Source organism: Haliaeetus albicilla, chromosome 25 (genome assembly GCF_947461875.1).
Source record: "Haliaeetus albicilla chromosome 25, bHalAlb1.1, whole genome shotgun sequence".
Classification (NCBI taxonomy): domain Eukaryota; kingdom Metazoa; phylum Chordata; class Aves; order Accipitriformes; family Accipitridae; genus Haliaeetus; species Haliaeetus albicilla.
In genome coordinates, this window is record NC_091507.1 from 11,340,715 (window position 1) to 11,368,184 (window position 27,470).

Sequence of the window (27,470 nt, forward strand, 5' to 3'; positions counted from 1 at the left end):
ATATGACTTTTCAGTGCTGTTTTTTTCCTGGCTTAAAATAACCTGTGTGCTAACAGGTGATTAATATGTAACACATTTGGCACAAGCAGAACATATAATTGCATTCAGACAGTTTGTTGGTTTTTTTCAATGCTATTGAAGACTATACTCCTAAGCATTTGTAGCTTATCTAGCAATGTTATCCCCTGCACTTGCATGTCTGGTGGGGTTTTTTTGGCCTTACTATACAGAGAGTTAGAACCTGTACCTTACTGATCCTAATCTACTAGTGCATTGAAGCATCCATTTCACTCTAAGGTTGAGCTTCAGATCTCTGCTGCATCAGGCTCTTTGTTTAAATATGTATTTTTTAGTTTTATATTGCATATTTTGCAAGATTTCATAAAACTACCCAACATCCCAGTTCTATAGTCTGCACTAGAGACCAACAGGTGTGACTTCAACTTTATCTATCAATACAGTAAAGAATATGTAATACCAGGAAGGACAACTATTTTTGTTTTTCATCTTAATTATTTCCAGTAGCTTTTGTTTAACCCTATATATAAATAATGACAGTTTCCCGTGAGATGTTTTCCCATTTTTAAGTTTGGAATGAAACAGATGGTTTGCATATAATTTTTTAAGTTGAGTGTAAAGGTGTACAGACCTTCAGATTTATATTGGCTTTGCTATAAAATAATGTTGCTGAAGTAAATGGACACACTTGAACCTCCAGTGATCTTGTGAAACAGTGGTGGCTATTCAGATGAAACTGGTTCTATCTGAATTGGAAGAGGGACAGGAAATCATTTCATCTTAAGTTTGGTAATTTGGTAATCATTACTGTAAACAGTGTTTTTACTTCTTAGTATGATCATTAGAAGACAATGCATAGCCAGTATTAAACCGGGGCAGATACAGACGATAAAGGCAAAGCTTAATCTTGCTAGGATTAGTGACTCTAAATTGATATGACTGAAAAACATTGAAAAATGCTGAAGTTAGGCTGCTTCAGGGACTAACAAAATGCCTTGCCTGGTAATTTTCAAAAGTCTTTAGAGACACTGATTGCACCTGGAACCTCTGATTTGATTACCAAAATAAAAAGTGTCTACTGTAGTAGCCTCATCTGTACTTTAATTAAGAGCTTTGTATTTAAATATAACCATCTGATCCCCTGAGGTTATTTTTAAAGTAAGCTTCTGGCAAGGCAGCAGTGTGGTGGATTAGAGGCTTGGAGATGAGGAAAAATCATCATTCAGCATACAGTTTAGAATAATGTGTGCATATATAAAAATACATGTGTATACAACGTCATGTAACAAGATACAGGGCTGGATTTATTAAAGCCAAATGGAAAGATATTTCCTCTTTTAATATCCTAGATCTCTTTTAATATATGCGATGTAGATATTGCACTGCAGTCTGATTCAGATAAATACCACAATAGCACATCAATCTGATCTGTCCAATGAAAGCTCCGTTTTTCTACAAATGTAAAACCAAGTTATCAACTTAGCTGTCTGCATCTACTACTCCGTCTAACAGTGGCTGTTACACCTGATGCGGATATATAAGACATATCACCCATCAGCTCACCATTTATCATGGAGCGTGCAACCATGAGCCGAAAAGCAGCAGTGCCAGACAAAGCACACTGATGGGAACAGAGCAGCAGGGTAGCAGCAGGGGTGGCAGGCTGGGGGTGCTAATGAGCAATGTTAAAAGGGGAGGCAGGGAGGGCAGGGTGAACGATTTGTAGAAGACATGGGTGAACATGAAAAGCCAGGTGACTATGGATTTTTCCAGTTCTTATTTCAGAAGAGAACTTACAGCTTCCAAATTTTAATGGGCAAGCATGTGCATCCATGGGGAAATCTTCAAGCTGCATGGGACATTCAGCAGAGATGGTCAATCTGTGGGGGAGTAAAAACAAAACACATCATTTATTTTTCAGTGCCTTCCCTTTAGGCCTCTCACCTCAATACATGAGTGCTGACACAAGCAAGCTTTTCCTGAAGGCTCCTCGCTCCTGATGAAATCACAGCAATTCCCTGTTAAACTGAACGCGAGATAAGCCAGGTGGACCACTCTGCGTGCATGCTGTAGGTCTTATCTAGTAACGCTGAGACACGTGAAATGATTTTATTTATGTAAGCTGTTCCAGTAAGATCATTCTTTCTTACTAGTACGTGAAGGAACTCCCATGCTGGAGCTTCTGCCACACACCTTACACTTACCTGCTTTCTGTAGATACTGCAACTGGACTAGGAATTTGACTCATGAGTATAGCACTATTACAGACATAAAGAAGCACTGACTTTATATACAGATGTAACTATTTAAATACACAAAAATAAATATTTATAAATAAAAGTACATAATATAAATATTTACAACTGTACATAAACCTATCTATAAAGTCACTGACATATATATATTACTTTATATAGCACTAAAGTTAGTTTCTGTAGAACTCACATGGTATCAGAGCAGTCCATTTCAGTTCAACATACTGTGAATTACGTGGACACCTTGTCAGGAAAAAACGACAGGGTCATTTTCCCCAGCGTACTCCCTGGGGAAGCAATTCTATCCTGTACTGCCCTGGCACTATGTGGAAATTCTTGAGCTACAGCGGACATAGGGGTAGGGAAGGAAAAACTCTTAGGAAAAAATAGACATATCCCATGGATGTTCTGTACGATTGACAGATCAAGCTGAACACAAAGAAAAGTCTGAGGTAAATTTCTGAGCAGTGCAATATCAGTTGTATTGATATCAAGTATATTAAATATATCGAGAGCCAAAGCTTAGTTTTCTAGGTGCATGCAGCACATAGCACAATAAGAATCTGGTTTGATTATGCCATTTTTATATTTGTATAATACAGATGGTTTGCTCAGGATAGTGAGGATGCAAATCTCATTTTACATTATGAATACCCTTATGGCTTTCTTGTTTTATGCTGCTATTCCGCCTCAGAGGCAACAGACCAGAGACCCAAAGCCTCACTGACTGCCCAGTGCTGGGGTTATCCAGGGCTCTGCTGGAGGGCAGCCCGGTTCCTTACCAAACTGCTGCCTGGGGGGCAAAAATCCGCAAAGAAATCCACAACACCCTACTACCAGAATGCAAAAGTACCCTTTCCTATCACAACAGCCGCACGTAGCCATACTCCCCAGCTATATGTACTCGCCGCTTCATATTAGCACACCAAAGTGAGTATTCTTGCTACAACTTCTATCCAAAGCAATCGTAAAGGGTAACAATCTGTCCGCGTGCAGATGGCACAGCATTCAGCCAGTCCAATTCAATACAACACAATGATGCCTTGCCGGGGCACTCCAGCTACATGGACAATAAATTGGGGGAAACAGCTCCACTCTCTGCCAATGCACAGAAATTCTGGAGCTTTACCAAGAGCTGGAAATGGCAAAATAAGCACAGAGAAATGCAATAATATCGTTGGCTAGAGATCGTATCATGAAGATGAGCTGGGAAACAGAGAGGGAAAAAGGCAAACTGCAAACAGTAATAGAAAATTTAAAGATGATACACCATATAAAGCAAAATAAAAAAAAAATCCAGTTCAGAACAGAGATAATGTATCATTTGGTAAGGACAGACAGGAAGTCTACAATATAGAAAAGAAATTACTGAGGCCTGAGATACCTGGCCTTAGGCAAAACCGTTCTTGGACTTTATTTTTGTAAAAGAAATTTTAAAATCACTAAAATACAGAGTTGTCTGCAGTGGAGACTGCCCTTGGGCACCAAAGCCAGCAAAGCCACAGTCACTGAGAGTGCTACATGGATGAATTTAACAAGCTGGTTCTAGTAGCATCCTGCCCAGAACTTGCATCTTTTTCATAAAAATCACTCTTATGTGTACTTGAAAGCAAGGCTGCTGTACCTCCAATGTATTGTTATATTTTCTGTACTAAGTACTGCAAGTTTAATTTTCTTGATAAATTCAGAAACCTTGCTCCAAGTACGGTAAGAAAGCTGGTGTGTTTTACTGCAATCCATCTCCTGTCTCTTTGTCTACCAACAGTTCAAGTATGTTGTTTCAAAGGCTGCAGCCTGACATTTTAATACACGTACCTGTCATCTGCAAACATCAACAGAGAGGATCTCTATAGCCATCTTAGCAAGACAGCAGCTGTGGAATCAGGAAGTGAAAGAAGATTCAATGCAGAATTATGAATAAGACCTTCTGCTTCATCTGATTGTCCTATGAATTGTATCCTGCTGCCTGCATCTCTGGAAATAACCCTTGTGTGTAATGAGGAAGGCTGTAGACATTCCTCAACTGTAAATGTGGAAGTGAAGATGAGATGCAGAGACTGTGACCTAGCAGAATTTAATTAAGTCCCTCCAGAAATTATTTTTGCCTGTCTTAAATGAAAGGATAGCACATAAGGCTGGAGGGCACCTGGCTGCCACTACCTGTCTCAGAAGTTGCAAAGACCCTGGTGGTGCCAGGGTTACTCCTGTGCCCCCTCTGAATTCCTCATCCAGCAAAAGGTGGCATATCCCTTAAAATGATGGTGCCTGGTGCAGTCTTCTGGGTCTAGCCCAGGGGTAGGGAGAACCAAGTTAAGCGTCTGCAAATGTCTTGGGTACAGCCTGTCCTTCCATTAACATGAATTCTTCGGATGAAGAAGTTCCTTTTGCTCGTTATCAATGATATCTGGATGCTTCTTTCCTTTCCCTATGCCTCCATCCTAGGGCCACTCCTAGTCTGGCCATCTTGAACAAATGAACTAGCTATACCTATTTGTTACATACTATTCTTAAAAAGTATGTAGTTGAGCCTCTTAGGTAATTTTAAAATGCTCAGTGAACACTCTCCTAGCTACCTCTTACAAAGTGTGCATTACCCGAGGTTTGTGAAGCATCTTGCAATGGGCAACGCAACAGAAAACTTGACTGTGGGTTCTGATACACCACATAAATGTCACCACCCTGAATTTCTGCAGAGCACTCTGTGCCCGACAGGAGCTGTTCTTCATTACTGTGTGAGGACCTGAAAAACAGAGTCACTAAATTGACTCCTGGTTCAAAGAGACTGGATTTTCTACTGCATACAGAAGAAAAAGCAGCACAGCAGCCATCTCTTACACTCTGGGGGCTGGAAGCATGGGTCACTGCATACAGATTTGCTCCTAGGTACAGAGTACAAACTATATGTTCAGATCCTAGCTCCACGAGTCACGAAGAAATTGGTATCTGGGTCTGCTCCTTCAAATATCACATGGGGTGATATTTGCACACTTTGGCTTTTAACGTTGTGTTAAAGCTTAGATACCCTTTGCATACCCTAGTTTACACAGCTGATTATAACAAAATTACTCCCAGTTTGCATCTGTTGACAGAAGAGAAAGGAGGCCTTGGCATGCATATATGAAACAGCCTTTGCCTAATCCTTTTAATATGGTCACTCCAGAATGATCTTGCTGTGCTCACTCCAGCACAGTTATCTGAGCTACAGACAGTGTCCAAACGAGGAATTTTCTGTCACAGCACAACCACTGCTCAAACTGCAGTTCTTTCCAACAGAAGCATGTAAAAGCTTCCCTCCTCCACCATCATTCTGTCTTAATAAAAGCCCTATGGGATTAGTTTCACTCAAACAGAGTTTTTGACAAGATTATAAGTGGCTGTTAAAGGCCCTTTACAATGGGAGGATGAAACTCTGATTTTATTGAAGCTAATGGTAAAATTCTCCCTGACTTCAGTGGGGCAGGTATTCACACAAAATATCTAACAAACCCTGGTTACAGCTGCTGACTTATTATTAACGACAAAATTTCACTTTCATAATGCCCCAAATGTAAATCGACCAGCAAAACGCTACAGCATACCGTAACCATCTAAAAAAAAAAGTTAGGTCTACAAATTATTTCACTGATCGTCCATAATTGTACATTAAAATTTCATCAGAGCTTCACTATGTATAGCCTTTACTTTAAGAACGTAAAGTGATTACTGATGTTCTGTTTCAACAAAATATAGACACATAAGTGAATACCCAGCTAAGAAAAGCACAATTCAAGCAGCAAGTCTTCTTCATTCCAGAAAAGTCACCTTCAACCATGTCCACTGGAGAATTAAGTAAGATGATGCTTTTAAGAGGCCGTCGCTTTTTAACAGGTGGGGGGAGAAGGAGGTGTTAAAGTCAAGGATGTGGCAAAGAAATCAATGTTGGTATTTGGGAGCCAGACATCCACAGCAAGTGTGCTTCAAGAAGAGCACAAGGCACTCGGTCCCACAAGAACCTGTTTTAGGGTGCTGCAGGGACCTCCTCGCTGTTCCCGTTGATTTCCCTCAATGCAAGGAGCATCTGCTCCTGCTCGTGGGAAAAAAAGCTGGGAGACCAAGCAAAGCTATCCTCTCTCTGCTACCCTGGAAGTGCAGAAAACACTTTCTGGAGTATTATCTGCAGCTGCCAGGCAGGAGGTAAGGGCAGTCACCTGCCCGGGGAGCCAACAGACAGCCACAGCAACTTGCTTTTTCTTATCAGCTACTAGCTTTAGGATGGAAGCAAATTAAGATAGAGAGCTTTAGAAGGAGAGGGGAGCAGAAAGGCAGAGTCACCAGTGGTTGTTGGGAGAAGTTAACTCAAGGTAAGTGTTGAATAACAAGAGTTAGTGATGAAGGGGACACAAGGAAAGTTTTGTTGGCTTTGAGGTATTGGACCCAGAGAGATATGAAGCTCTTCTGCCTGTTTGCCCAAATCCCCAAACCAGCTCCATCTTCTTAGTTGTTTATTTCTGTGCACTGCCCTTGCTCCTGATTAAAGGGAGCATTTTAATGCTGTGCTTTGGCCCTACCTGTGCTGGCAACCAGTACCCGCTGTGGGGCTCGGGCCAGAACGGGCACAGAAGAGCCAAAGTGCCCTTCCCAGCACGAGGCCAGCCATCACCATTTTCCTCACAAAAAGGCAAAATGCTTGCTTGAAACTCATCTCAAACCTACCTCAACATCTCCCCAACATGCCAAAAAAAAGTTAAGTGGATCCAGCCTTACCCAAGCCATACCCCATTCCAAGGGGCTGGCTGGCTCCCTGCAAAGGGAGACTTCGGGGTCGGGTCAGACCCTTCTCAGGAGCCAACTCCAGGAGAAGCTTCCCTGGGTATCTGCTCCGACAGGACCTCAGCAGAACAATTTGAGCGGCATCTCCAGTACGCACTCTTGCACACTCATGCGGATAAGAGAATAACGGAGAGTTGCTGGTTTGGTTTGTTTTTTTTCAAACTGTGAACACATTGTCAGGTTTGTGAAATTACTCATTTAGCCTTCACTCAGCACACAACTATTGACCCGTTCTCCCACTGTGATGTCTTGGGAACACTTCTATAACCAAACTATTATTCCTTTCAAAGGGTTTTAAAGCAAGACTTGTTTCAGGCCCCAACACAGTAAGCGTGTAGTCCAGGGAACCGATGTCTCCCTGTGTTCCTTAAGTAATGCAACGTGTGCTGATATGAACATACACATACACACACAGACATATAGATAGATAGATAGATAGATAGATAGATATGTAAAGACCTTTCTTGGTTCTGAAGCACTTCCCATACAGTCCTAACAAACCCTGTTGATGGTGGCTATAGTGGGTTACCTAACACAGCACAGAAGTGTTAGCATGTGGATACATGTTCAGTCACGGTATTGATGGCTTAAGTCTCACCCTGAAACCTGTCCGTGGCTGGGTGACTGTCTGCAGCCTGGCTGAGGGGAGAGAAGAGATTATTCTCGGTAACTCAAACACTGCCTTGCTCAAGAATCTCCATCACTGTGTTGGATAAGAGGCCAAAATACAGACTCAAGGCCTTGTTCTGCACCTCTGCATGGGATGTGGAAGTAGTTCACTGCTGCTTACTTATAATGCCAGTTGTACACTTGTTTCCTTGAGATCCACCACACAAAATGAACACGGAATAGAAATTAAAGCTAGTAGCTGGAGTGAGATGGTCTGCAGAAATTTCTGTGTTAGCCCATTGTTCCTTCATAACCACTCTGCCAAGAATACTACCCTTTCCCAAATTTCCTGTGATGCTGAGATGTGTTATCTTTATATGACACTGAAATGTGCTTCGAAAATGCCACAGGGAAGGGGCTATGGAAGACTAAGAGCTCCAGTTACTGATGTTTTTGTGAGCTGTGAATACATAATTCAGATGCATGGTGTACTTGACAGCAAAACTCTCATTTTAAGCAAACCAAATCCTTAGCATAGCTTATGTTGAAGTGAGAAAACAAGACTTTAACTGCCTAGATTAACTGTGCTGAAGAGTAGGTTATCCTGAGCTGATCTGAGGTGGACAGGATTGATCTCAAAAGCTGCACCACCACAGGAATGACCTCTCTGCATTTGGAGTACCTTGGCATACCCAGAGCACACTCTTAGATGGGGGCAGAAGGGATGTTCAGCCTCTAGACAGGAAGAACTGAGAAAGGCAATGAAATAACCAATAGCACACTTAAACTATCTGATCTTTGATAGGGATTTGGGGGGCTACAGAAAGAATCACATTACCAGATCCTGGAAGAAGTTTATAGTAAATACCTTTCATTCTACAGTATTTCCTTTATATGGATAAAAGCAATGGATGGAGCACTGAGTTTATGCTTATTTGTATTTGCCATGCAAGGTGTCTAATGAAGTCCATGAGCAAGGTAAAACTTGCTGGAAGAAGCTTTATTTTTTATCAGGCTAACTGGTGCAGTAAAAAAACCAAGCTTTTTGGCAGTCAACTCCTTCTTTAGGTTCTCTGCCTACAAACCTCACTTTCCTAAAGAAACTTTAGACGCATACGGCTATGCAGCTATGAATGCTATAGCACAATATCGCACCCATCTGCTTGACAGTTTTACTTAATAACCTCTCCAAGGTTTCCTTCCTTGCTGGCCCCAACTCTTCTTGACACCCCCCACGAGGAAGGCCTTCAAATCTCTCCTCTGCAGTAGCTTCTATTTTTACTGAATTCTTCAATTAAAAAACAAAAATCTAACTAGTACTGGCAATACTAAGAAGCTGATGCAGTTGTTGATGCAGTTAAAATGAGAAACAACATCTCAACCAGTCCATACATCATTATGCCATGTCACACATTTCCCCGAGTCTGACATGCTACATGTTTTGACTATGATTTCCCCATCAGCATGGCCCTGTAGTGGCATGTTCAACTACACGCTAACTGCAATAAATACAATTGTTCTTGCAGTGCTGTGTAAGACTGAACTGTGGGCTTCTCTTTGGCTCTCAAGAGAGGTCCATTCCAGCTACTGGCAGACCCAGCCGGTGAAGGCAATGCCCAGTGCCACCCGACCGCACAGGGGGTTATCTAACCCTTGCTTTCAGTGGGAGAAAACCCAAGTACACGAGGAAGAAGGGAGCACAGAAAACTCTGGCAGGCACCCTAGGCGATGGAGGCTAAGGACTGTGATGGACACAGCACAGTGCACCAGGTCTCCAGTTTTGATACCACCCATTAGATGATTTGATCAGTGCAGGTTTTCTGACTGGCCAGAGGGGCTTTTGTTCCTCTGTTTCTGGCTGTCAGTATGGCACCCATTCCCCCCTCCTTGGATGAGGGTCACCTGGCTGCAAAGCCATTCTATTCCTTCCTCCCAGTTCACACAACCCTTATATTTGTATGGACAGGCACAAAACCACATGCAGTATTTCCTATAGAGAAAAATGAGCTGGATTTAGAAGGTAATCAGGGGCGGGGGGGACCAGATGGGCAGTACCAGGCCATTTGGGCTCTCTTATGTCTAGACGGGGATGCACAAACATGGGAGGGTAGGTAGGAGGGATTATGATCTGGAAACCGTAAATACAGAGCTGAAATCCTTGGTTATTTTCCACAGTTCAGACAGACTATCTAGAGCTCCAAAACATCACACCACAGTCTCCTCTCAGCAACTCGCATTTAATCACAGCCTCTTCTTATTCACCTCACATTTCTATGTCCACCTCCCAGGTCACCTCTCATCAAGATCTCCTGCCTTTTGTGTAACTTCAATGCTCCTCCACACCTCTGTGTGAAAGGGGCATGCATCAAGCAATTGACGATATGCTCTTTCACAGGAAAACGTGTGCACATGCCTATTTGTATTTACCCCTGTTGGTACACGGAGGAGGTTGTTTAGCCATCCAAGCAGGACATTATTATCTGGGTTTTTTGCCTTGCTTCTGAAATGCTACATGCTCCTGATCAATACAGCCACAAAGCGCCAGGTAAAGGGGCAGGCTGTGGATGCTCGCTGCTCCAGGGAAAGAGCCCTTTGATCCCTCAGTTGTTTCACACTGTGAAGTCATTAAACAGGCCTCAATTTACCATCTGTTTGCCATTTATACCACCACCAGCGCTAGCATCTGCTACAGCGTAAGCACCTGTTTGCTACAGTGCAACCTGAGAGAAGGAAGGGCTGAATCTCCTAGTGACATTTGACTGTCCCCATGCTAAACCATGTTCAACAATGTACTTGGCTCCGTCTCTCCACCCAGACTTCCCCAGGACAAAGATGCAGTTATGCAGCTGGATGGGAGCTCCCGGTTCCTATCAAGATCAGTGGGGTACTATTTCCCCCAGGGCAGGCACCCCTGTGCCCTTGTGTGCAAAGAGGGACGACAGAGCTGTGCCTACACCTCAGTGACAGGTCAGCTCCGTGACACCTTCAGAAGAGACAGAAAAGCAAAAGCAGGTGGAAAGGGTGAGATATGTATTCTACCACTGGACTGAGCAAGCCTAGAGATAGTGGTTAGAGTTTAATTGATGCTGAAATCAGTCTGCATAACTGATGTTTTTAAGATGCATGGTTAATGGCAGAAACATAGTAGGTATTTATTATTTTGACAAAGGAGGTTTTGCTAATTTTCCTTATCTTTCAGCTGAATTTCCAAGTCAAAACACAGTACTGTTTTTACACGGACAGGGCACATGAGTGCATTAGTCACTGAAGAGATGACTGTGGAGCAATGAGACAACCTTATGAAGTCTGACCGAGCCATTAAAATAATCCCAGGTTTTATCATCCCTTCTGGTCCCAAAGTTTCCTGGCCCAAATTCCTGACAGAAGTATGCAAGGGGAAGGCCAGCCTTGCTTGCAGAAATTCTTCCTAGGCTTTTATACTGTATATAGTGCATATAACAGACACAACCTCCGGATTTTAGCTAGAGCCTGGTGAAGACGACTTGCTTCATCATTTAGAGCAACCAGATAGAAATAACAGTTTGGAATTTTTTGAGGGATAGGAACATGACTGTAAGATACAGATTTGTGTATGTGGTTTCAGGAAATTTAAATTTAACAGTAGAAAATGGAGTAAGTCAGGCTAAACATCAATATAAGATAAACTAACATAATCCCTCTTAAAAAGTAACTGAGGTCTCCAAAGGCAACGTCTTAAGACTTCTACAGAACAGACCAAACAAAAGACTAGAAACAGGCACTGCCAACGGACTACTTATTTAAATGAAAACCCATGTGCATTTTTTTCATTTGCAACATCACACCAAGGCATGTTCCTGTAGAAAGGCTGAAGAAGCCAAGTAGAAAGGAATGGAATGAGACAATGAAGACTATTCCTACCCATGCCCATTGCACAAGTTTACTCAGCTATATATGTTGGTATTTCGGTTTGATGAAGCCTTCAGGGAAGGGCACATTACCAAGAGCTTCCTACGGGGTAACTGTGGTATAACACAATCCAGGATTAATTTCTCACTCCACCATAATACGTTCATCTGATCAGACATTTCTGAAGCATCTTAGAGGAGGCCCTTCCTGTCTTCTTTTCTGAAGTGGCTTGGAGCCACTCTCCAGCCTCCCTAAGCCCTTTATTCCTCACACACATGCTTTTCCTTCCTGACTACTTCAGATATCTATATCCCAACCTGCAGTACCTTCTAGTTATTCCTGAGTGACCAACATCAGTACCAAGTATCCTGCTCCCCAAAACCCTTCTACCCTCACTTCTTGCAAAACCCTATCTCACCTAAGCCCTCAAATGCATCTTCCTGATCCTCCACTCCTGACTCAGCCACAGGTACCCGGCACCCCCCAGCAGCTAGCTGGCCTCTGGCATCCCTTGCTAGACACCCCTTTCCTCACCAACATCCTATGGGCTCCTCCCTTCACCTAAACAAGCAAAGGCAGGATTGCAATTTATTGGGGTTTCTTGAGCTCCTCCTAAGGTGCACTATATTCCTTCCTACACCCACCTAGACAAAAGTGGGGGACTGAACCCAATTTAAGTGCGCTCACATGTGCTACACTTGCACAACCTTGAGCTTTACGTTGCATGGAGAGGAAACTGTGTAAGTCCTCCTCAGCACAGCTACAGGACCCGCTGCTGGCCAGAACATCCCATAGCTTTAGGCAGCTGGCACACTACCAATCTCCAGGCTACAGGAGGATGGGGGTGGGAAACACCAATGGAAATAAGAAAGTAGGATGGGACTCGTGACTAAACATAGACCTCAGTAGTAACAGTAGTTACCCTATGCTCCTTTTTCTGCCACTGTGAAAAAACCAGGAACCCCCAAAAGTGTGAGTGGAGAGAAATAAGCATATTTCATACTAAAGTAGATATCTGAAATAATGCAGACAACTAACTCCTTAAGAACGTCTCTCCCCTGCACTAGGAGCAATTCTGAGCCAAGAGGCTCAGCTGCAGCCATGAATGTTACAGATGAGTAAAATTAACTGAGGTGAATCCCACCCATCCTGCCCAGTGCTCTCCACCACAGCGTATTTTAGATTGCTCATTGGCAGTCTGATATTTCAGCACAAACATAAATGTACTTCAGGGGACAGTATTTCCGATTAGGCAGATGAAGTTTTTAATTTCAGTTTAAGTGAAATGACTAGGGAGTTCACTCTAATGTTATCCTCCCCTGGCAATAAAAAAAGGTAGCATAGCCATAACAATTCTTAAGCATCTACCAGGTACTTCTGAAGTCCCCAGCTGCAGCAGCTGGGACCTGTCTGCAGATTTGGGCAAAGACAGAGTCACCAACGCAGCTGTGATTTCCTGGGGGTGCTTGGGAGGTACCTATCAGGGCAGTGCTTCCCTCCAGTTTCTCTTCAGTCACCCCATCCCCTCCATGCACACCTGGGACTTGAGGTCAGCCCTCCTGGTTCATCCTTATAAAGCGGGGGAAGCACAAGGGAATTTGGCAGAAATTGTACCAGCTAACCCCAAGGGAAAGTTGGGTCTGCTTCCGTGCTTAGCACAGACCTGGAACTAAAGTTGAACCTTTTGTAACCCCTCAAATTCTAGTCAAGCATCTCCCTCATCCAAGGATGGGCTGGTTCTGGTTTGGGTTTGGTCTTTTAATCAATTCTGCCCTTGCTGTGCAAGTTCCTTTCTCTGTAATAGAGATCTCTGCAGGGCTCTGCCCACTTTTCTTACCAGCAGAATAGGCTATTGTCATGCACTCTGCATAGGGACTATATTTGGGCAGGTCATAATTGCCCATTTTGAATGTGTTACACCACAGCCTCCTCTGATGCCTTTCTCTTCCTGTGGGTAACTCCAGTCACGAATTTTTCAAAACAACAAATCTTGGTTTCTTGAAGGACAACTTTTGAGAAATGGGCCAATGTGCAGTCAAAGCAGAGAGACGGGAACCGATAGATAGGTTTGGTGTTAAAACAAGACTCCTGCTGCTATCCTCAGGGAAGGGCCCTTCACTTCATATATCCCTATTTTCTCTCACTCTGTCAAAATCTGAATTGATGAAAAGCAGATGAGAGTCCTTGCCACCACGGCAGTTTTTCATCACTCTGCAAGATTCAGCCCAATGTGAAGAAATTTTTTTTTTTCTTCCAGCTTCAGGCAGTTTGAAGCTTGAGTATGAAAGAAAGGGCAGCAAGTCTAACATGGGGAAAGGACATGCGTATTTGTATGGCTTGATAGCTCCTAATTAGCTTGATAATATTTATACAATGCCCAAAAGCATTGACAGATCCCTTTCTGTAAATATAAATGGATGCATAAATGAAATCTTCCCTTTGAAATAAGAACAACGTATTCAAATTGAACAGAAATGTTCCCATCTGGACAGCTGGCTGATTGAAAACTAAGGGTTCATTTTAAAGTGTAGATTTGCTGGTTACTCCTCGCTCAGGGCCATGCAAGCAAACCTGCATCTGGGAAATGCCGACTTCTGGCAAAGTCAGCACTTGAGAACCCACACATTTTTCATGGAGTAATTTTCATAGAATCACAGAATGGGTTGGGTTGGAAGGGACCTTAAAGATGACCTAGTTCCAGCCCCCCTGCCATGGGCAGGGACACCTTCCACTAGACCAGGTTGCTCAAAGCCCCATCCAACCTGGCCTTGAACACTGCCAGGGATGGGGCATCCACAGCCTCTCTGGGCAACCTGCTCCAGTGCCTCACCACCCTCACAGGGAAGAATTTCTTCCTTATATCTAATCGAAATCCACCCTCTTTCAGTTTAAAGCCATCACCCCTTGTCCTAATTTTCCCTTAAAAACACCAAGCAAAGGAAACCTGACCTTCCTAATGGAAATCTTGAAAGCAGCACTGTATTTTTCAGTCACCACGTTTTATAATCAATAGCTCTACAGCATAAAATGGTTAGCTTGCTAATCAAGCGCTTCACAGAAGAGCAGATTTTGTGCTAACATGCATCCAGGCCGTGTACACTTGCACATACAATTTTGACTCTCAGTGCTAATGTAAGAAACAATATTTTCAGCCTAGATAAGCCTGTATATTCGCTACAGAAGAGCAAGCAGCGTGTTTATGCTGCCATCAAGTGGATAGCCATCCTACCCAGTGTTGAATTTCAAATATCTTTCAGGAGCGGTAAAGATAACTGTATTTCAGGGCTGTACTAAAAATTTTGGAGTTTTTTAATACCTTACTGACAAATGTTTGCAGTCTCCAGCTGATAAATTATGCATTTGCAGATTAAGGGGACAGATTAAACTGTAAACACTCTTGGGATTGCTGGCAACCTTCAGTCTTCATAATAACATGGGAAAAATCTGTTTGTACGCTCTTCAGATAGGTGACCATGGCATATTTAAAATCTCAAATTGGATCAGATGCCGGGCAGTCCTAGTAGTAGCAAAAGGGGTTTGGGGTCCTTTCAAAATGACAGTGAGAATGGGCCTCTAAGGAGCCTAGCACTTGGGATGACAGCAAAAGATTTTTAATATCTACAAGCTGATAAAAAATCATAAAAAAATGCCTAGGAGCTGCTGGCGAAAAGTTAATTTATGGTCCAAAAGTTTAGCTCTAGTGAGCATGCTCTACTTCATAGGATTTCTGGCTTCTTCGCAGCTTTTTTTCTGGCATTCTACAGTAAAGTTTATCAAAGCTTCTGCCTTTATAGCCAATTCCCACTGAGTGAAAAAATGCAGCTCAGTGAGACATGTTGGTTCCCTTCTTAGCCTGAAAATGTTGCTTAAATCACTGTCTCCATTTTTCAGAACAGTTTCATGGAGTAAATGAATTTTATGCTTTTTACAACTTTTATTTCTCAGATAAGATAAACTAAATATGTTTTAAGCTTTTAAAGGGAAAGAATCAAATTTTTGCCTGCATTTACAAAGCTATTTTCTATACAGATTAATGAAATATGAAGCTTATTTGCTAGTGCTTTTTTACCACAGTGCTCTTACTAAAAATAAATAAATAAATAAAATCATTAAAAGTGTAGATACGAACAATACTCCCCTCTAGGGGCAGAAACAGAATTTGCAACATTCAATTCAGCAGTGTATTTGATAAATATAATAAATAAAATAAAACAAATAGGGCCTACCAAATCAAAGACAACCAGAATTATTAAGTCGTTCCCTGCAGAGAATCCTGCTGCTTATGAAATCTGTCTAAAGAGCATGTTGTGTTACTGTATTCATGCAGAAGTGTTTTAATACTACATGTATACAGAAGCCCATTTATCAGATATCCCTAGCAACATATATCCCATCAAGTTCTAACCTAGACAACAAATCATCAAATGCAATATGCAAAAAAATACATTTTCCGTTATAAGTAAACACATGTATCATGAAAACATATGTACTGACAAGTGCTAAAGCCAGAAGTTTGCTCAGCTGATCATATTTGGTATATTTGGAAGTCAAATAAGATGGAAGGTCAGCATCGGCTCGGCTGCTTTCCTCCTCTTCGTTCAAGCAGCCAGATGCAAGGTTGCAAAAGCAATTCAGCATCTTCGTCAATGACAGAGGGTCCAATCCTCCCCGCACGGATCACTCCTACGTACAGTCTGGGAAGCTCGCAATTCCTCCTTGGAAACGAGGGGAATGCAGAGCTAACAGAGGGTTGTCTCCACATCCCCAGATCCTGAGAACTGAGTAAGCCTGATGGGAGCTACAGGAGATGGGGCTCAAGCCCCGGCTAAGACCCAGTACCTTCAACCAGTGCACCACCGCCGAGACAAGCAGCTCTCCCCTCAAAAAGCCTAGCACTGCCAATCTTCTCACGGAAAGCCATGCTAGGCAGAGCTGCTGAGATGCTACCTTTGTCAGGACGTGCAAAGGCAGCTGTGGGGGCTGGCTGCACGTCACAGCCACCTCTGCACAGGTTGGGATGGGATCCTCAAGCCACCTTGCGGCAGAGCATCGCTCATGCTGCTGAAATGCCCATCACGGAAAAACTGCTGTCCCTAAAGTAGCACAGCTCCTTACACATTACAAAAGCAGTCTCCTGACTTGTGTTTAAACAGAATAGCATAGACACTCCTTTATTTTTAAAGTTATTACTTGCAATAGTGGAAGGCAAGCTATTTAAAAAGCTTTGCACTCCATTTCTTATCACATACACCATGGTTAGTGGGAATTTATTTCCACACACATGCACACCCACACACAATACTCTACCAAAAAAAAAAAAGTTATGTTCCATGTTTTTTAGGTTACAAAAGCATTCTGTGTCAGTCTGTAGCCTACAAAAACATCAATCCCAAAGAGCTTTCCCTCCCATCGAAACCAGGAGAAACGGGATTGAGTGGGATGATGAGAAAGTCTGAGTCAAACCCAGATTTTTCTCCAGCTGCATATGCTGAGCAGGGCACTGTCTTTTCCTTAATATACCTATAGCCTGTGACATGTAATGTGACAGTATTCTGCCAGGGTCACAGGAGAGGCAGAGTAACTCAGATTCAGTGGCGACCTCACCCAGGTCTCGCTCACCCAGGTCCTGCTGCTCTGCCTCAGGTGGCTCAGCTCATTGCCTCACGAATCAGCGCTTCACCGCATTTCTTTAACACTGCAAAACCCAGCGCTTGCACAAAAATAGCATGCCAGCTGCAAATCTGCCACAAAACGTAATGTTTTGCTCCAGGCTGACTGCGAGCCTGATCTGGACTTTACTTACACAAGTAATTTAAACAGGTAATTGGGAATTGCCTCTGCAGCAGTCTCTGGAGCGGTACTAGTGCAGTCCTAGCAGCGGTGAGACTGATTTTAAGGCCAGCGTTACAAATATTTTTGTGAAAATAAGTTTCTCTCATAGTTATTCTGACATTTATTTAAATGTGTATGTGTATCCTCACATTGTTTCAGTTTATTATTGTGGAGATCACTAACTTGGGGCTAGTAAGAACAGCAACACCCATAGTAGAAGAGAAAATGAGGGGTTTTTTCCCTTCTTTTAAACATGACCTCTATCATGTCTAAGCCTTTTTAGTGCCAGTGCAGTTACAACTGTGATGGTCTAAAGCTGCAAGGACTTACATAAGGACACCTTACTTCTCCTACATCTCTTTTCCTTTCAGAAGAAGGGATTTAAGACTAGGGCCATAATAAATAAATAAATAGAACAAGTCAAAAACACCTGAAGTAAAATCTGGGAAGCTGCAGGTGCCTGCCTACGAAAGCATAATCCCCTTGAGCCCCAATGAGTCTTAACCACCGGGCGCTGGGAGCGAGCTCGGGGCTCGCCCTCCCAGTATGCGGCACTGGGTGGCTGCTGGCTCTGCTCAGCTCCCCCCTCTCTTCTTTGGGGGCTGCCTGCTGAAAACACGGGCATCTCAGCACCTCACTTCAGGCTCCCAAGCGCTTTGCTGGGTCTCAGGCACCACTCTGGGCTCATATGTGAAAAGCTTAGAATAACACTTTCTTGCTTGGTAGGTTTTTCCTTTCATCTCTTTTCCAAGTGTTGTCCGTATGACTACGCTGTTGGAGAAAACCCTGTTGAAGATAGATGGCAGTCTTAATTACTGCAGGCTAATTACCTTTAATGAGCAAATTGCCGTACACCAATGTGGGATTTGGTCTGAGAAGAATTTCAGACAATCCTCCAACATCAACGATATTATATCTTCTATCTAGGTTATGCAATGATGAAGCTTGACAGTATCCTCTAATCAGATGAGGAGCGTGACCCTGAAGATCTGAGACACCAATTTGCTTCTCTGCCAATATAATGTGCCAGTTTTATTTTCAGGAAAGTACTTGCTAAAGCAGCTTCACAGTGCTGCTAGCTTATTTCATTTATCCCTATGATGATTTGCCTTTTAGCATTGTTAGTGAAATAAAAGAAAAAAAAATAATAAAAGCTCCCAGGGTTCAAGATGCACTGCCCCAGAACAAGATCTCAGTTTCTGGCCTTGGAGACAGTTCTCCTGCAATCAGCACTGCAGCTGCAAATACAAACAGTGAGAGAGAACAGATCTTCATAAAGAAGCTGGATTGAATCATCAAATCTGTTGAGAATATGCCTTCCATTTAATCAAAGGAAATATTTAAGCACAAGCAGTATTCAGAAGCTACAAATTAATTGGTACTTGTAGGCAGCGATTATGTTCTCCATTTTTCTTGATATTCACATAAATATGTGTGAAAGATTGGTTCCCGGCTCTGCTAGGAGTGGGGGAAGTGATGTTCCCCACAAGTATTTGCAGAGCTAGCTGGGAATCAGCATCAGAAGGAATCGATCCCGGTTATTACCTCATGGTATACAGCAGAGTGCCGTCATCCTCCAGGCGCAGAAGTTTGTTTGGGGTTGTCATGTTGTGAGCAATAGACTTCTTGCCATTGTGGAAAAAAGTGTCCGGGGTCCAAATCTTGCTGGCAAGCAGGTTGTTAAGAGGGAGGCGTTGCATAGGTCCTTTGAATCGCAGCCTTTCATCTTTCCAGCTTTGTCGGAAAAAAACGTCAATCGTGTATTCCTGGCACAAAGAAACAGTCGAGGTATTGCAGGATCTGAATAGAAGCGATGGTTCCAAAAATTACTTTAGTGAAGTAAATATAATGGAGTTGGCAGCCACATGCTCGAACTTACCATTTCTGTGTCTGACACAGGACCAAAACTGGTAACATAGATGTCTGTTTTCACCTGAGTTATTCTCTCTGTAATAAATATAGGCTCTGCATTAGTAATTGCTTTAAGATGCAAATATGTGCTTGTGATGCATTTATCAATTAACAATTTTTGAATCACTCAAAAATCCCCAAAAGCCTGAAATTAAGAAGATGTTTGAGGAGGAATTTCATCCGTGATCAAATGCAGTTGTTGACCTTTGGGAGCCCAGGCTCTCTTCTTATAAGCAGTGGAAAGAAACAGGCCCTCCAAGGATGCAATTCCTCTGACCGACAGGTTTTGATCATAGATCACAGAATCACGGAATGGTTTGGGTTGGAAGGGACCTTAAAGATGACCTAGTTCCAGCCCCCCTGCCATGGGCAGGCACACCTCCCACTAGACCAGGTTGCTCAAAGCCCCATCCAACCCGGCCTTGAACACTGCCAGGGATGGGGCATCCACAGCCTCTCTGGGCAACCTGCTCCAGTGCCTCACCACCCTCACAGGGAAGAATTTCTTCCTTATACCTAATCGAAATCCACCCTCTTTCAGTTTAAAGCTGTTACCCCTTGTCCTATCACTACAGGCCCTTGTAAAGAAAAGTCCCTCCCCATCTTTCCTGCAGGCCCCCCCTTTAGGTACTGGAAGGCTGCTATAAGGTCTCCTTGGAGCCTTCTCTTCTGCAGGCTAAACAATCCCAACTCTCTCAGCCTTTCTTCACAGGAGAGGTGCTCCAGCCCCCTGATCATCTTCATGGCCCTCCTCTGGACCCGCTCAAGCAGGTCCATGTCTTTCTCATGCTCAGGGCCCCAGAGCTGAACGCAGTACTCACAAGAGTAGAGTAGAGGGACAGAATCCCCTCCCTCAACCTGCTGGCCACACTTCTTTTGATGCAGCCCAGGAGGCGATTGGCTTTCTGGCTGTAAGCACACATTGCTGGCACACATTCCGTACCTACTATAGGATGAGATGAAGTGTATCTTGGAAGGACATATTCCCCTCCACTGGCTTGGGTGATCTGCCCAATTTCAGACATCTATATTATAGATGTCCAAAGTTAGGTGAAATTAATTCTACCCTCAAGACTCTAAGTCCTTCTGGCATCTTTTCAAATCCAGGACTAATTTAATTTAAGGGCAGAAATTTCAGAAGTTTGTTACATAAGATAGGAGCATCGAGCCCTATTTTCAAGCATCTCTGTGTAAAGTGAGAGAAGAAGGAGAGAAAGGGATGAAAGCAATGTGTTGGTCTCACAAGACGAAGGGGTGGGGGTAGCCAGATAAAAAAGGGCCAGGAAGAAACATAACAGATGGTTTACACATGGGTAGAAGATGAGAGAAATCTGGGGGATTTCTGGAGCTGAAGGAGGGCTCAACAAGGTTAGGATGGCAAGCAACTATTCACATGTTGTGGTTTTAAAATAGCTGCTGTAGAGGTTATCAAAATGACGTATCAATACAGATTTGCTGTAGCTGTCTAAAAGCGGATGGCTTGGGGATCTGTTTTTAACAGAGATTTTTGTCACCAGCGTAATTTTATACATGCTGACCAGTGAAGGAACCTTGCAGCAACCTACTAGCACCCTGTCTCACTCACCTTAGGGAGTACCAGAATGAAAAAAAAACCAGACTGTATTCAATTACAGAAAAAATGCATCACACAAGCTCTCCTAACCCAACCTCAAATGACCTCAATGACTGAAAGAAGACGACTTTCAGTGGCCTTTGTATTGTGCCCCGTTTGCCAGGAGACAAATCTACTTTCTGGGCTTCGTTTAGCTAATGAAACACAACTCCTTCGTCAAGGCCCATGCCGAGAGCAGGGACCCATTTGGGAGGGCATCATGTAGGCGATGGTCCTGCATAGTGGGGGTCCGGCCACAGCAAATGAGTTATCCTACCTCCCAGTCCCGGGCGCAGTCGGTTGTCGTAGCCGTCCAGCAGACCATCCAAGATCCTGGTGAATATAGTGATGTTATCATTGGCGTCCTCTTTTCCCGATGCTGTTGGCGTTTGCGAGAAGCTGTTTTATGCAAACGGAAAGAAACACATCAAAAGGTGTGCTGGCCTCAAGGGGCTTCAGTCTCAAGCGAACTTTGCAACGGAGCCTCCAAGCCTCTGCCCCCTCCTGCCGCTCCAGCTGAGAGGCACAGGGAGCTGCAGCGGTTTCACCACTGCTATAAGCAATCATAAATAGCTCTCCCTGGAGGAGGAGGACCCAAGGAAGGACCCATGCCATGGAGGTACAGCCTTGGGGTGCTGGACTGGGGACATCCGAGCCCACTGACCCTCTTGCCATAATAGACAGGGAGATCCCAGTCCCCTGCGCTGCCCTGCCCCACTTCAGCTCCACCATTTCCCCAGCACTGGCAAGTTGCCGTCCCCTGCAGGGAGCAAGGTCAGCTCCCAGGGCCAGCAAAAGCCATTACTGGTTTTTCCCCAGATTAGCTCTCCAGTCTTTGGGAACTGCACCAGCTGGCAGGGGAGCAGAACAGGTTTGCCTGGGGACACTCCTTCAAGTCTGCCTCAATGTACTCTTTAATCCTTACATGCCAAACAGCTGCCAATTTCCACAGTTTCTGTAATTTTTTGCGAGAACAAAGAATGAACTCTAACCTTATTTGAGGATAAGGAACTCCCATTGCATTCAGAAATCCCACCCGAGATCACTGGGGTATCTGAAAAAACATGCTGCAGTACAGAAAAAACAGTTCTTCATTCCTCCTCTCTCTTTTGCATAAATTAGTCCTCCCTTGTAGTATGCAAATAACAGCAATGTGTAGTGGGCCTCATTCTATATCATTTGGGCCAGATCTGGTTTTATTCTGAACTCTTTTTTATTTCATCATTTAATCCATGGCTCAGACCTAGGAAGCTGCTCACAGCTCACAAACTGTAACAGCTCTAAGTCCATTTGATTTTCATTTAATGATGCTTAGGAGAATCCCCTGCCTACTAATGCCTTTGCATACCTAAAGAACAGACACATAAGTTTATCCATAAGCATGCTTCACCTGCAGCAAGCAATGAGCACCTCTTAAGACAGCAAGTTTGCTCACATTCAGTGCTTACTCAAGTTTCAGTCTCTGCTGAAATTGCCAACAAATGCTCCAGCTGCGACAGGGCCCATGGCCCCACTAGGAACCATACCTTGCCTCATGCACCCTGCCAGCAGACAGGAATCACTTACACTCCAACAACCTGAACTCGATGTGAGCCAGTCACTCAGAGATAATAAAATTTAAAAAATCCATGTTTATTTACTACCAGTCCCCAGGGAAATAAATCAGTAAATAGAGAACCTCAAAGCATCCCTCTGAACAGCTTGCCTTGCAGAATGCTAGTAACATATGCTTTAGGCTTACCTAACAGAACAGGATTTATACAAAGAAAGACAAGGGACCTCAACCTGGTTTTACGCTAGTGGGACCTTGCTGACACCCACGTAATGGGTCTGGAAGTTTTAGTGACTTGAGCCCTGGCTCAGGATGAGCTGCTGGCCCCTCACAGACATGGGAACCCCCAGTCCTGCGCCTGTTCCCCTTACAGCTTGTGTGCTTCTGCGGGAAAAACAACGGATTGCAAAGCCTCTCAGGAAAGGGTAGCGCGGCTGGGCGGTGGGAGCACAGGTCCAATTCCCAGGAACGCCGAAGCACACACAAACGCCTGGCCAAGGAGGCTCCTCGCGTTCTGAGTGCCATCAGCACTGCCACGACCCTCAACTAGCTCAACACCGGCGAGCCCAGGGCCACCACGGAGCTCCCCTTCGCTGCAGGCGGAGGCATAGCCGCAAATCTCGCCCATTTTCAGGCCATCCCATCTCTCTGTGGTCAGAAGACCAAATTAATTAATTGCTGTGACCACAGCCTCTAGAGAGTAACTGAGGCAGACAACGTCGCGGACATGTTTGACTGTAATGAGAGACAGTTAATCCAGCAGATGCAACTGATTACAGAAACATTAGACATCCTTGCATGCTGGACCATTCAAGACAAAAGACTGCATACTTTTTTGTCAATCGTAATCAAATATTCACCATGTAAAGGTGAATATTTACAAGCAGCAGCCTAACAAATACAAACAGGAGACAGAAGTTACAGAGGTTCTTCATATGCAGCAACCATAACTAATGCTTTGGTAAAATCCTGGAACACTATTTTAAACTTTTCTCATTTATTTTAGCTTCCTTTTTTCATAAGAAAGAGATATGCATCATGCTGTCTGCCTGCTTCACCATATCAATGTAGGAACCCGTTTTCATTTTCCAATGCATCTGACAAAGAAGCAGAGAGATCAAACTTCATTTCATTCCTACAAGTTTCATGAGAAGCAGTGACTAGACAAGGGGAGAGCAGTCTAAATTAGTGCCTCATTAAGTAAAAATGTGAGGTCAGCAGTCATCTATTCCCTTTGGCTCACTGACTGGGCCAGTCAGCATGCATGTAGTTCAGAAACAGCCTCAGCAAAACCAGCCCACCTCCTCTCTGCTAATTAAGAGATATGGAGGAGACTTGCAGGGTGATTAGGAAAGATCCTGGGAGAAAAGGACCGCAGAGGTAAAATGCAGATGTTGCAATGGGAGATGGGAACAAGGGATGCCAAATACAGAGCTGGGATTATTGCAAAGGTACGGTGCTGGGGGCACAGGACACAAAGCTTCACTAGTTTCTCTGCCCTTGAAAAAGCTTGTTATTTTTAGTGCTTATGGCTGAATTCAAAGCCAACTGAACTCAGATGGAAGACTTCCATTGAACTATTTTTGTGGGGATGGGACAAAATATACTTAGTTCTCATAACTGCTCATCTGAACCTAACAAGAGTAATTGATGCTGCTTCCTTCCATCTCAGCTATGTACATCTTTCACAACAATAGTATACACACCTCAAATACTGAAATACTTTTATATCTCCACAAGAAAAGCTAATTAAGAGATGAAAAAGATAGAGAAACAACTAGGGTGAAGACTCATAAAAAGTCTGCACTTCATCTGCAAAACTGCAATCCAATTTAGATTTGGCAGGTCGCTTCACCCGAAAAAGGCAGCATCTGATACTGAATTTTGGCAAAATGTCAGTATTATGTGAAGTTACATTTGTAGATGGATCACTGTTTGCCATTAATGCAAATGTTACTTTTTCTTTCACAGAAAAGTTAGCATTTAATTTCTATTTTTGAGATTGCTGGTGAAATACACATTTTGGAGTGAGTGCTGAGGTTGTCTTTATGACATAAGACCTTTAAACCATACTTGCAAAGTTACACGCATATATTAGATACTATAGCTCTATGAATAGAGAGCAAACAGGTGAGATCCTAAATAAATTATTTCCACACAGCTGAAGATTAGGTTTTATCAACATATTAGTAGGTAAGCACATTCTTGCCTTTCTGCAACCAAAAATGTTTTTGTAGCAGACAAAGAACCTTAGGAAAATGCTAAGAAAATTCAAAGATAATTACATTTAAAGCTCATTATTGAGCATAAACTAAACCAACCAGGAATACTTCTCATCGCATTTATTTAATATTGCAATTTCAGGGTGACTGAAAAAATCAGAAGCCACAGAAGAGACCCATCTGTGTAAAATGTAATAACTCTCTGAGGATGATCAGCTACCTCTTCTGATGAGTTCACAGTTTACCATTTTAAACATCACTGCCTTTTTTGCCATCTAGTCAAAATCATGACAGGTACTATTCATATGTTAGTTGTAATAAGAGGAAAACATATGGTAGATATGTCATGATTTTCCCAAAACTTTGGGGGGGATAGGGGGAGGTAAGAGACACTGGAAAAATAACTGAAGAGTATTTTGCTATTGAAAGTTGTATTTTTTTTCCTCTCTCTCTCTTAGGAGTAGAGTTTCCAATAACTTGCTTTAATAGGATTGGAATTATACCAGAACTTCAGCCAAATTAACAGTTTGTGGAAAAGACAGTGGAGAACGCACTTGCACACTTTTGGATACTACCAGCTGGCCAGGCATCAAAGGAAAAAGATTTACTTTTCTAAGTTAGCTTCTTGCCATCCCTTTCTTACAGATTCTTAAAAATCTAAAAATGCTGATATTTTGTGAATTTGTGCAATGAAGATTCAGTTCTTTCACATCAGATTAGGATAGAGGATTGACTAAAATGATGAAACTTTAATGGTCTTTACAGATACTTAAAGAATAATTTCATTCTTTTATTTAGCAAGAGCAGTATTTTACTCCCTTCTGGGAACGAGCAATTTGCGAGCAGTGCAACGAAAGCCTGTTCTTCAAAGGGCGACGTCTTATCGTCCTCACCCCCTTGCACCTTAACGCCCCTCTCAATATCCCAAATTTCTCCCAGGGTCATTAAACACCTCCCAGTAGTCTCAGCTCCCAGGTCACTGACCTGCAGCTTCACTAGGAGGCAACGCGTGCCACGGCTGGTCCTGCACCAAGCACGTGCTGGATGGCCTGCAGGTACGCACCTGCTATCCGGCCAGCTGGCAGGACAAGCGAAACAGAGATGCTGAAGCTGTAGCTTTCTGTTCAGTAGAGGGATTGACTGATGTCTGTCTGCCTCCTCCAAGCAGTTCTAGGTACCCGCTTAGTTTTCCAATTATTAAAATTGTCTAATGAGTTCAAAAAGCTATCTGGAGACATGGAGAAGGAAAGGAAAACAGGATAAAAAAAAATAAAGACAAGCACGACTGCGTAAGGATATGATAATTCTTACAAAATTGGTCTTAAAAATATGAGGAAGAACTCCCTAACATCTGCAAATACTTGGAAAGGGATAACCCAGCAGAACCAACTGCTTAGGGTTGCAGAGACTAACTTGAAATAACAGCCTGAAGGAGAGGTATGTTTAGCCTAAATAGCAGGATTATGGTCTTAGAGATAAGGGCTGTGAGCGAGTGGAAAAGTATGTGAAACTACAGACACACCACGGACTGAATTCTTACAGTGTACAGAGAAGTCTTGTGTTGGCTACATTTAATTGGGATCTTCTGTTTTCTGTGTTTCTACTATTATAAATATTATTAGCAGATGGCAACTAAACTGCGGGTACACCAACAACATCCGTCCCTGTCAGTTTTGGCTCTCGGACACATTTCTGAAATTGCACGTCCAAAACGCAAATGCACAGGGACTGTGCGTCACCAGCATGTCCCCAGAGATGTGCCCATGGACAGTCTGGGGCTTGCAAAAAACACCAAGCCATCAGGATGCAGTAAGGTTGGCTGGCATGGGGCCAACCACATGCTATCTCGTCTTGGGGAGACCTCGGTGCAGGCAGTCACCCATGGGGCCAACCCTCGCAGGGCTGCCGCTACGTGGGCTCCCCAAGGGCCCACGAGGAGTCAGACCCTGGTCTCAGCTGAAAACACTTGTCGCGGTTGTATTTGACTTTTATTATTAGCGTTTACTTTCAAGACAATTGCGAACTATCTTGATATGCTTCAGTAAAATACCTTAACTCGTTAGAGCATTATACAACTCAAGGCTGAATGCAAGCAAGCTTGAAAAACCCTTGACTTGTGCTGGGCTGTTTCTGCAGAAGTAGACTCATAAAACTGTTACACCGACAACGGTGGGGGGCTTCACAGCCTCTTCTTTTTTCATCTATATCTTTGAATTTAATTCAGTGATTTTTCTTCAAATAACTTCTACCAACTATGTCTACAGTCCTTCCATACCACTTATTGATGTGGATAACTCTCAATAGTCATTCCACATTTATGTTAAACATTAACCACAGACTTTTGCTGAGATTTCTGAAGTAGCCTAGGAGACCGAGATACATAATTCCTGTTTATTTTACTAGGCATTGTGCATCAAAATTCCCCAAGGTGGCTTTGGTTATGTCAGCAAAAAACTGTATTTATGATTTAATATAAATACAGAATGACTATGGAGAATTGTAGACAAATCTCTGCCTTCATCTGTAAAGTCCTACTGTATTTTGCTTTTTAATTTGTGCTCGTTTGACCAATCACTTTTAGCTAGCACATTGCAAAATGCACTGCAATGTAACGGTGCAGTCCAAACATGGATGAAGCTAATGAAGAAGAACCTGGTAGCAACAGCAAGTTTTATCAGCATTAGATTCTTGCAGTTAATATACCAGCCTACATGTAAATTGTACCATTCCGTCCTGAAGAGTCAGTCCCAAAGCACTTAGCA

The 27,470-nt window shown here is 43.2% G+C and overlaps 2 protein-coding genes across 4 annotated transcripts in view; one reads left to right on the top strand and one right to left on the bottom strand.

Moving 5' to 3' along the window:
- Positions 1–27,470, bottom strand: part of GABRA5 (gamma-aminobutyric acid type A receptor subunit alpha5) — a 58,231-nt gene that overhangs the window by 27,283 nt on the left and 3,478 nt on the right. For all 3 annotated transcript variants that reach the window (XM_069769986.1, XM_069769989.1, XM_069769988.1), the window contains 4 exons: positions 21,212–21,333; positions 19,291–19,358; positions 18,957–19,177; positions 1,816–1,898 (listed from right to left, as the gene is read on the bottom strand). In XM_069769986.1, the coding sequence (XP_069626087.1) occupies positions 1,816–1,898; positions 18,957–19,177; positions 19,291–19,358; positions 21,212–21,333 (494 nt within the window). The remainder of the gene's footprint in view (positions 1–1,815; positions 1,899–18,956; positions 19,178–19,290; positions 19,359–21,211; positions 21,334–27,470) is intronic.
- GABRB3 (gamma-aminobutyric acid type A receptor subunit beta3) overlaps positions 1–27,470 on the top strand; it is a 195,507-nt gene that overhangs the window by 19,063 nt on the left and 148,974 nt on the right. The gene's annotated exons all lie outside the window — the stretch shown is intronic.